The sequence below is a fragment of the Primulina huaijiensis genome, unplaced genomic scaffold (genome assembly GCF_012295235.1).
Source record: "Primulina huaijiensis isolate GDHJ02 unplaced genomic scaffold, ASM1229523v2 scaffold29085, whole genome shotgun sequence".
NCBI lineage: Eukaryota > Viridiplantae > Streptophyta > Magnoliopsida > Lamiales > Gesneriaceae > Primulina > Primulina huaijiensis.
Window position 1 is genome coordinate 6,239 of NW_027356921.1, and position 11,206 is coordinate 17,444.

Below are 11,206 nucleotides of genomic sequence, written 5' to 3' on the forward strand. Positions count from 1 at the left end.
ATTTTCATGATCCCGTTCTCGATCCGAGTTTTGCACCCGATGTCATCCAATTGCCCCAAGGACAAAAGATTCTTCGTCAGTCCTTTCACATGTCGTACCTCCTGTATGGTGCGAATGGTGCCATCAAACATTTTAATTTTGATAGTACCGACCCCAGCGATTTCCAAGGCATGATCATTTCCCATGAATACAGATCCTCCTGAGACTGGTTCATAATGATCAAACCATTCTCTCCGAGACGTCATGTGCCACGTCGCTCCTGAATCCATAATCCATGTGTCACAAAATTTGTGTCTGCCTTCTGCAACAGTTGCTGCTTCGCTGAATAATATTTCACCACTGCCTGAAGTACTGGCCACATTTCCTTGAGAACTTTTGTCAATACTCGTACACTCTTTCTTGAAGTGCCCTTTACCGCCACATTTAAAGCAGTAAATATTTTTCTTCTTACTTCTCGACTTTGATCTACCTCGTCTTTGGCTCCCACTGGAGTCACGGTCCATAAATCTTCCTCTTATCATCGGTAAAGCCTCTGCCTGCTTCGATGTTACCAACCTATCTTCCTTATTCTTGCGCCGGCTTTCTTCTCCGAGAACCGCAGTTAAGACATCATCGAATCTTAGAAAGCCCATAAGAATATTGTTGGTTATGTTGATGATAAGTTGATCATATGAATCTGGTAGACTTTGAAGTAGAAGCTCCGCACGTTCATTTTCCCCTATTTTATGCCCCATGGAAGTGAGTTGGGCAAATAGAGTATTCAGTGTGTTGATATGGTCGGTCATCGATGAAGATTCCGCCATCCGAAGAGTATAAAGTCTTCTCTTTAGGAAAATCATATTGTGTAGGGACTTGACCTCGTACATCTTTGTCAGAGTATCCCAGATAACTTTGGCTGTTTTTATCTCAGAGATACTTGACAGTACTTCGTCTGCTATAGCCAAGTGCAGATTGGCAACAGCATTATCATTCATCTCATTCCACTTTCCATCATCCGTAATCTCCACCGGTCTATCTCCAATAGCCGCCAAGCAATTCTCCTTTCTTAAAACTGCTTGTATCTTTATTTTCCACAGCATAAAATTGCTTCCGTTGAACTTTGCTATCTCGTACCTGCCCGCCATTATGTCTAGAACAATTTTAGTAGACTGAACAAAATAATCCCGCCTTAAATAAAAAATCTCAAAAAATCTTTTCTGATGTGGAAGATCAGTCTAGGCTGCAACCACAGAGCATACTCAGAATTTTAAGAAATTTTAAACCAAGGCTCTGATACCACTTGTTGGTCTCACGTGCGGTAATTTGAGATAATAAAAGCCGAAAATAAAGAATAAACTGGACACCGAGATTTACGTGGAAAACCCCTAAAAATTATTAGGGTAAAAACCACGGGCAAGATGAAAAGAATTTCCACTATAATATTTTGTGGTATTCAACTTACTCACTGTGTTTCTAAAGAGAACACACACTCTCTTAATACAGGAGAACAAAACACTTCACATATATTATATAAATAAGCACTCAAATGCTATTAAATGAGAAAAAACTCGAAGAATGGATGATTTCAGAATGAAAGGGGGAGCTCTATTTATAGAGCTTCCTATCAGTGTGAATACGCGTTTTTTGAATACGCGTTAAAAACGCGTATTCTTATTTTCAATCAAACGCAACACGTACAATTGCCGATATGCATTAATTGCACACCAATTGCCGACACTATATGTGATAATCAATTATGGTAAGTTATGATTGAATTTATTATATATTACTTGTACTCTAGGTGATAAATCAATTGGAAGAAATGTTGAGAATGTAACTAAAGTTTTATATTAGAAATACAAAAGAAGATTATATGTTAATAAAATAAAAGGATATCTCCACTAGTACGAGGCATTCTGGGTAAAAGTCAAAAGCAAATCTATGAGAGCTTAAAATTAAAATCGACAATATCATATCATTGTGAAGATGTGTGATTTTTATGACACAATATTATGGTACAATTTTCTAAATTTACAATAACTTTTGATAAATTAATAAGAATTTTTTTTTTTTTGAAAACTCGTCTAACTCTATACTCTTGTAAATATCATAAATTTATAATTTTCTAAATTTACCCCAAAAAAAAAAAAAAACTAGAACAATTTGGTAAAATATGGTTGATTTATTGTTGTTTATTTTTTATTTTTATGTTTTAAAAATAGATCTATCCGGATTTCATTTATAATGTTTCTCAGTACATCTAATCTTCAGAGTTGAGTTCTCGAACTTCAACATAAAATTGTGGAGAGGTGTTATCGCTGTGAGTATTTCTGTTTCTTTTCGCCTATATCGTTGTGAGTACACAAGAATTCATTTGAGACAGTCAAATGGGTAGGTTGGATTGGAAATTTTGTGACCAATCCCGCCAAATGGTGGTTTGCGGATCAACCCGTCAAATATAAATAAAAATTGGTGTGTTTCTCGTCCTGCAAAATAGGCAGGTTGGTTGCCAATTTCCCAATTTGCCCAAAACCAGTCCCGTCCCGTCTTGTCAAATGATGGGTTGTGACGGGATGCAGGCCGGCCTGCCCCGGTGATCCGTTTTGGCAACTTTAGGTTTGGATTCAGTCGATCTCTCTCATGAAAATAGACTCGTATGATCATTGTACAAGAGATCAACTTCTCATATTATACAGTGATGTTAATTTGATTTGGTAAATTCAATTATTATTATTTAATTATTAATACATATATTAATGAAACACAATAGTTTTTTATGTAATTAAATTTATGTTTGTTGAATTTAAAAAAAATTAAATAAAAAAATATTGATTTATCAATTGATAAATATATTTTTAAATCAATAAAATTTCATGATATCGATATTATTTATCATAAGAGTTTTTATTATTCTTGAGAAAATAATTAATATATTTGAGAGATCATCTCTTTTCATTGACTTGTTATTTGATACATCAGCTCTGTTCTTGACTATGTGGCCTCACATCACCTTCTTTCCCATCCACGAAAAAGGAAAAAGAGAGAGAGGTGGAATTTCCTTTTGAAATGACTTATCTAGATTAGTGTCATTCATTATTAATCAAAAGCAATCTTCCTAGATATAAGGAAAATCGATGAACCCCATTTGACAACATTTTCCTGTCTGCATTTTCAGCTCAGCAAACCTTAATTTCTTCATCAGCTGCCACTGTTCTTCTTACTATCATAACGACTTTTCTTCTTCTTTTCTCTCTAAACATTGAGAACTGTGCTTCTTAAATCTTTATCTGCAAAACAACCTATACTTACATCTTCTGCTTTTCTCTGCCCCCCCCTCTATACTTCATTTACCACGTTGGCTTTTGCTATAAACACCACCAAGAAGCAGCGTTTCAGCTAGTGTTTTTTTACGTGCAATTTCATTCTCCACCTCCCGTTTTTTCCTCTGTTGAAATCACGCCATTAAAATCCCCATAGCCTTTACTCGGTAGTCTTAGATTTGTGTTCAAATTGGATCGTTTTGATCTTAAGAAAGACAGTTGTTTTGATGAGCCAAGTTTTATAAGTTTCTTGGATGTTCTGTTTTCTCTGTGATTTTTTACTAAGTTTAAGTTGTTTTTATCTGGGATTTTGGGAATCATGAAAAAGCTCAAGTCTTTATGCAATTTTTCAAATTTTATTGTTTGCATACTTTGTCTGATTGCATGGTGTAATGGAGAAGATGAGAGTGTGTCAGCTCCAATGAAGAGTACAGAACAAGAAGCCCTGTATTCTGTAATTCAAGGTTTTGTTGGCAAATGGTGGAATGGTTCAGACCTTTATCCAGATCCATGTGGATGGACTCCTATCCAGGTACATGACATAACAACCGACTACTTTTTTTCTTTCATAATTTGAAAATGTTTCTGTTTTCATACAATTTTCGGCCTTCAAGATTCTATATTTTCTCATTCCCTCCAATGATTTTGTCTTTTCTGCATATTGTAATATCCACTCGACAGTTTCCCAGATTCTTGTGATTTCCATTGGCTATTTCAAGCTTTATTCTTACATCATGTCAAGACTTGTTCAAAACAAATAAATAAATAAGCAAACGCCGCAAGAATTTTATTCTTCATTCTCATATTTTTTCACGCTTCTTGACCTTGCATGCTTTTTTTTCAGAATTTTACTTTTTTATGCATTTTCTGTTTGAAAAGCATTGTGAAGTGCAATTAAAATTTTAACATATTTGTAGTGATTTAATTCCTTCTTGTTGGTGTAACACAGGGTGTTTCTTGTGATCTATTCGATGGATTTTGGTATGTGACTGATTTAAGCATAGGACCTATTCATGACAACTCCCTCATTTGTGACCAAAATGTGCTACAATTCAGCTCATATTTGTTTGCGCTAAGGCACATGAAATCTCTTTCGTTCTTCGGTTGCTTCGTGTCTCCGCTCCATCGGGAGATTGCAATCCCTGCTAAGAATTGGGAAGCTTTTGCAGAGAGCCTAGTGTCACTGGAATTCAGATCGAATCCCGGGCTCACGGGGCGAATTCCGGTTGCTTTTACCGAGCTTAGAAATCTCGAGTCGTTAGTCCTAACGGAAAATGGACTCTCCAGCGAGATTCCGGCTGGTATTGGAAACTTGATCTATTTAAAAAGGTTAAATCTTGCTGGTAACAGACTAAAAGGGAAGATCCCAGATAATTTTGAAGGGCTAAACCGTCTCTTGATTCTTGATTTTAGTAGAAACTCACTTAATGGTCCATTGCCGTTGAGTTTTGGAGGGTTGACCTCACTCTTGAAGCTTGACATGAGCAACAATCAATTGGGAGGAGAAATTCCACAAGAGATGGCAAATCTCAAGAATTTGAAGCTTTTAGACCTTAGCAACAACAAATTATCCGGAGAGTTGACCAAATCACTCCAAGAGTTGACTTCTTTGGAGGAATTAGTTCTCTCAAACAATCCCATCGCTGGTAGCCTCGCTAATCTTGAGTGGCGTAATCTGGTGGGATTGGGCGCATTAGACCTATCCAATATGATCCTGACGGGTGGCATCCCGGAAACTCTCGTCAACCTAAAAGGGCTAAGATTTCTTGGACTCAACGATAACAATCTCACAGGAGATATCTCCCCAAATCTTGAAAATTTGCCAAACGTGACTTCAATTTACATACATGGAAATAACTTGACAGGGGAACTTAGGTTCTCTAAATGGTTCTATGAGAAGATGGGGAGGAGATTTAGTGCATGGGGGAATCCAAATTTGTGTTATCCCATCGGATTGGTGCCTCCAAATTATGTCCCCTTTGGAGTAAAATTGTGTCAGCAAGAAGTTACCAAGCTGGAGACACCTCCGGATATGAATATCCCATCCAAGATTGTTGATGGGATTTGGAAGCCTGAGTCTAATCCCATGGTTTCTTTGGGGCTGATATCAAGGCATGTGAGTAGATTTGGTTTTGTGATTGAAGTGTTGGTGGTTTTAATTGGTAATCTTGCGGCTCTTTAAGGGACCACCTCATAAGAGTTAGTCACACTTTAGATTAATCCCATCATTTATTCTTTTTTCCTTCAATCTCACAAAATTTGGTAGTGTATGATATAATCGTACATGTAAAATCAACCTTTGAAAGAGTTTCCGCTCACTAGTTGAAGCTGTACTTGCCGCATTAATGTATATTTAACTTCCAATGTTTAAATATTTGAAAATTGTATTCCATATCTTAATATCCTCATTAAATAAATACTACATACCTCTCTGTCTTGAAGTTTGGTGGTTCTTTGTTGCATTTCTTTGTTCCTAGTGGAGGGAGGTAGCCATGATATTGAATGCACTGAAAACGAAAGAGAAATGGCAATAAAACTCAGCAGCAGTCTGTGGTGTCGGTACAAGTGGGAAAGGGGGGACCAAATCAAAGTAAGCAGCTGAAATAAAAACGGGAGGTTTGGCCGCAGGAAAATTTGAAGAGAAATTTCATACGCGTTTTTAACGCGTATTCACACGGTCAGGAGGCTCTATAAATAGAGCTCCCCCTTCATTTTGTAATTATCCATTCTTCGAGTTTTCTCTAATCTTATAACATTCTATAATATTTGTGAGGTGTTTGTTCTCCTGTATTAAGAGAGTGTGTGTTCTCTTTGGAAACACAGTGAGTGAGTTGTACACCACAAAATATTATAGTGGAAATTCTTTTCATCTTGCCCGTGGTTTTTACCCTAATAATTTTTAGGGGTTTTCCACGTAAATCTAGGTGTCCAGTTTATTCTTTATTTTCGGGTTTTATTATCTCAAATTCCGCACGTAGGACCAACATGTGGTTGAGAAAATTCAATCTTCACGAGCCATCTTGTGGATCCATGGGTCCAGTCGATTTTCAAGTACAGATATTCACTCGCAACTACATCCGACCACGGTCCTGAATGAAACACACACAAGCATTCATANTATCCATTCTTCGAGTTTTCTCTAATCTTATAACATTCTATAATATTTGTGAGGTGTTTGTTCTCCTGTATTAAGAAAGTGTGTGTTCTCTTTGAAACACAGTGAGTGAGTTGTACACCACAAAATATTATAGTGGAAATTCTTTTCATCTTGCCCGTGGTTTTTACCCTAATAATTTTTAGGGGTTTTCCACGTAAATCTCGGTGTCCAGTTTATTCTTTATTTTCGGGTTTTATTATCTCAAATTCCGCACGTGGGACCAACAAGTGGTATCAGAGCCTTGGTTTAAAATTTCTTAAAATTCTGAGTATGCTCTGTGGTTGCAGCCTAGACTGATCTTCCACATCAGAAAAGATTTTTTGAGATTTTTTATTTAAGGCGGGATTATTTTGTCCAGTCTACTAAAATTGTTGTAGACATAATGGCGGGAAGGTACGAGATAGCAAAGTTCAACGGAAGCAATTTTATGCTGTGGAAAATAAAGATACAAGCAGTTTTAAGAAAGGAGAATTGCTTGGCGGCTATTGGAGATAGACCGGTGGAGATTACGGATGATGGAAAGTGGAATGAGATGAATGACAATGCTGTTGCCAATCTACACTTGGCTATAGCAGACGAAGTACTGTCAAGTATCTCTGAGATAAAAACAGCCAAAGTTATCTGGGATACTCTGACAAAGATGTACGAGGTCAAGTCCCTACACAATATGATTTTCCTAAAGAGAAGACTTTATACTCTTCGGATGGCGGAATCTTCATCGATGACCGACCATATCAACACACTGAATACTCTATTTGCCCAACTCACTTCCATGGGGCATAAAATAGGGGAAAATGAACGTGCGGAGCTTCTACTTCAAAGTCTACCAGATTCATATGATCAACTTATCATCAACATAACCAACAATATTCTTATGGGCTTTCTAAGATTCGATGATGTCTTAACTGCGGTTCTCGGAGAAGAAAGACGGCGCAAGAATAAGGAAAATAGGTTGGTAATATCGAAGCAGGCAGAGGCTTTACCGATGATAAGAGGAAGATTTATGGACCGTGACTCCAGTGGGAGCCAAAGACGAGGTAGATCAAAGTCGAGAAATAAGAAGAAAAATATTTACTGCTTTAAATGTGGCGGTAAAGGGCACTTCAAGAAAGAGTGTACGAGTATTGAAAAAAGTTCTCAAGGAAATGTGGCCAGTACTTCAGGCAGTGGTGAAATATTATTCAGCGAAGCAGCNTATCAGTGAGACGTGCAACCCTACCGATATTCAGAATAAAAAGTAATACCCTTAACAAAAAAAATAATATTTTTTCATGGATGACCCACATAAGAGATCCGTCTCACAAAATACGACCCGTGAGACCGTCTCACGCAAGTTTTTGTCAAAATATAATTCTCTCATGTTTAAATTAATGATTTTTAACTCATGATTTACTTTTCTAGAAAAACTATCGACACATGACAATTGAGTCGTTGTACAATTAAAAACATTTGATTTGCACAGATACCATGAACTTATAATTTTTTGGTAAAACCACCTACGTTTGATATTATAATTAATACGAAAACCACTAAATTTATATGATTAAAATTAGGAATGTGAAATTTCAACAACATGGTGTAGGGTCATGTATTAATTGCACGAATGAAGGAAGAATGGCCGGACTCTAAACCCCGCCGCTTAATTAACTGTTTTGTTGTCTCTCAAAAACAGTACCTTATTGGATAAAAATAATTTATTTTAAATATATTATTAATAAAAATAAATTAATTTAAATGATGTGATTGGATTCGTATTTTATGTGTACTTTACTATGTACTCACCACTCTCTAAAGAAAAAAAATATATTTACTTAGCATAATAGCCACGTTCTATTTCTATATCCTTAAGCTTGTTGAAATTGAAGGCCATTTTTTTTCTCTTTGCAGATCATTTACATATATATCGGCAATAAAATGGACATATGAACAAAATATTAGAGTTACATATAAGGGTGTCAAAATCAGACACGACCCACCAACCCGATACGATTCAACCCGAAAAAAAATCAGGTTTGAGTTTGTGGTTTTCGGGTTCGGGTCAGATCAGGTTAGACCCGATAGCTGGACCGAAAAAATTGATCGGGTTGGGTTGGGTTGACCCGAAAATTTTAAATTTTTTTTTACAAAAAATATAATTAATAAATATTGCTTACATTTTTATATATTGTATGTCTGAAAAAATGGACACATGAACAAAATATCTATTTCTATATCCTTAGCTTGTTGAAATTGAAGGCCATTTTTTTTTGCTCTATGCAGATCATTTACATAAATATCGGCAATAAAATGGACACATGAACAAAATATTAGAGTTGCAGAGACAATGACGTAAAAAAAAAAAAGATGTGTGGATATACAAAAATAGATATACTAAGAAATGAGTATATTAGAGAAAAATTTGAGGTTGTGTCTATCGAAGAAAATTTGAGAGAGACGCGTGTGACTTTTGAAGGCAATTGTCTATAAAAATAAAAATAAAAAAATAAAAAAAAAGGCAATTGTCAAGAATATTTTGTTAAGATTTGACTTTTGAAGTTGAATAATTTTTTATTATCAAAAAATAAAATGAGCCACCGACTCTTCCACGCCTGCAGCTTATGAAACGAATGTCTGTAGAGGTGAGCATCATTTTCTGAATCAATTAAAATTTTCAATCACTTTTTTCTTTAAACAAAACTTAAAAAAAACAACGAAATAAATTATACATAAGTCGAAATATAAAGAAATCATTACTTATTTTTTGTGCCCTCAGATATTACTATTTACCTTTTTATTTGAGTTTAATTAACCTGATCTCATCGATGTAATTTTGAAAATAAATTTGCAAAATATTATTTAATATTTATAATTTTGAACTGGGATATCATAAAATAATACAAGGAGCATAAATAAATTGAAACTAAGACTATGTAGCCAAATTCCACATGTCAATCACTGTCGGATTAATTAATTTTAAGGGACCCCCCAATATTTATAGTTTATTATTTAGACTTTGATTTTTTTTTTTTAATAATTAATTCTTCTGTCTTTGCACGCAAAGAAGGAGCAAAGCATTAAACATGGACCAAAATTAAAGGGAATTTTGGACTTCGGGTTATGTATTTGGAGACAGTCTTTCCTAACAATTCATACAAACCATTTAAATTTAAATTCAATAAAACTACCAATACTATCTCCATCACAAATATATAATCTTTCTTTTCTTTTCACATAGATTAAGAAATTAATTGAAAATATAATCATACAAACAATTTTACCCTTATTTAATAGTGCAATTGTAAAATTAAATAGATACCATTTGAGGTTTAGAATCAAATTGAATCTGATACTGGCGTTGTTTTACCAAATTTTATTTTAGTGGCTTTCGTATGCTTCTTGACAGCGGTTTTAGTGAAAACCGTTGTCGTAAGTACATATTTTAAGCAAATGACAACGGTTTTTATAAAACCGTTGTCTTTTATAAACCGTTGTCTATTAACGTGTTTTTTTGAACAATTGACAGCGGTTTTCTTAAACCGTTGTTGAATAGTGTGATTTATAACGTATTTAGCGACGATTTTGCTGAAACCGTCGCTAATTTAAGAATAGCGACGGTTTTGTTTAAAATCGTCGCTACATTTGGCGACGGTATAACATCCGTCACTATATTTATCGACACTTTTACTTAAATCTGTACCATGTTTTAAATTAGCGACAATTTTTTTAAATCGTAGCTAATTTTAGCGACAGTTTTAGCAAAACAGTCGCTAAATATAGCGACGGTTAAAAAAAAACTGTCGCAAATTTTAAAAATGCGACGGTTCTTGGTTAAACCGTCGTTAATACCAACGGTTTAACCAAACACCGTCGCAAATTTTCTATAAATACCTGCACATTCAGTCCATTTTAACACACACCACTTCACAACACTTAAAATATTTCTTCTTTCATGATTTTAGTTTCGATTTAGGGTAAATTTTTTCGCTTTATTTTTTGCTAAATTTTAATTAAGATCTCATAAATTGTTAGTCTATTCAAATTATAAGTTTTTTTAGATTTATTAAATTATTAAAAAGATTTTTTTTTATTTTACTAAAAATATTAGCGACAGAAATCATTAACTAACCGTCGCTAAATTTAGCGACGAAACTCATTCACTAAATGTTGCTAATTTTAGCGACGGTATATGAAACTGTCGCTAATTAGCGACAGTGCGACATTTTTGCATAATCTGTCACTAATTAGCGACGGATTTGTGTAGTGCGACATTTTTGCATAATCTGTCACTAATTAGCGACGGTTTTACACAAATCCGTCGCTAATTTTATTTGCGACGATTTGTCAAAAACCTTCGCAAATTGTGGCTACAACAACGCATAAAATCCGTTGTCTTTGAGCGCACCCTTTAACCACAGGGGCTTTAACAACAGTTTTAAAAGACCTACAACGGTGAAAAACCGTTGTCGTAGGTCTTTTTTTTGTAGTGTATATACCATTTTCAAAACAAACTGAGCTAAGAAAATGATACATTTAAATTCCAGAATAATAATGAATAAGGTTCTTATATGGAACTTTTATAAAACGTAAAAGGATTTATGAAAAATATACCAAAGAAATTAAACAGCAGAGGATTTTATCGAGATACCATAGAAATATAAATTCATAAAAAAATCACTCAGAAACGCCTTAAATGCCATTTCTGGGCTAAGCAGGCGGAAGGGCTACAACATGAATTTATTATTTCCTTGGTTACTCGAACCTTGTGCCATTT

The 11,206-nt window shown here is 34.8% G+C and overlaps 1 protein-coding gene and 1 long non-coding RNA gene across 2 annotated transcripts; one reads left to right on the top strand and one right to left on the bottom strand.

The window, feature by feature from the left end:
* The first annotated feature begins 2,987 nt into the window (after nt 1-2,987).
* Nucleotides 2,988-5,698, top strand: LOC140967856 (uncharacterized). The gene is made up of 2 exons (XM_073428628.1): nt 2,988-3,831; nt 4,249-5,698. Exons 1-2 carry the CDS (start codon nt 3,619-3,621, stop codon nt 5,479-5,481), a joined length of 1,446 nt encoding a protein of 481 aa, XP_073284729.1. The 5' UTR covers nt 2,988-3,618; the 3' UTR covers nt 5,482-5,698.
* LOC140967857 (uncharacterized) lies at nt 5,379-6,406 on the bottom strand. Its single transcript, XR_012173649.1, has 2 exons — nt 6,285-6,406; nt 5,379-5,847 (listed from the first exon to the last, which is right to left on the bottom strand). It is a non-coding gene; the product is annotated as an uncharacterized lncRNA (long non-coding RNA).
* Between the last annotated feature and the right edge of the window lie 4,800 nt (nt 6,407-11,206).

Coding starts and splice junctions, on each gene's coding strand:
- LOC140967856 (XM_073428628.1), top strand. CDS start 3,619: ATGAAAAAGCTCAAGTCTTTATGCAATTTTTCAAATTTTATTGTTTGC. Junction 3,832..4,248: donor GTGGATGGACTCCTATCCAG/GTACATGACATA, acceptor GGTGTAACACAG/GGTGTTTCTTGTGATCTATT.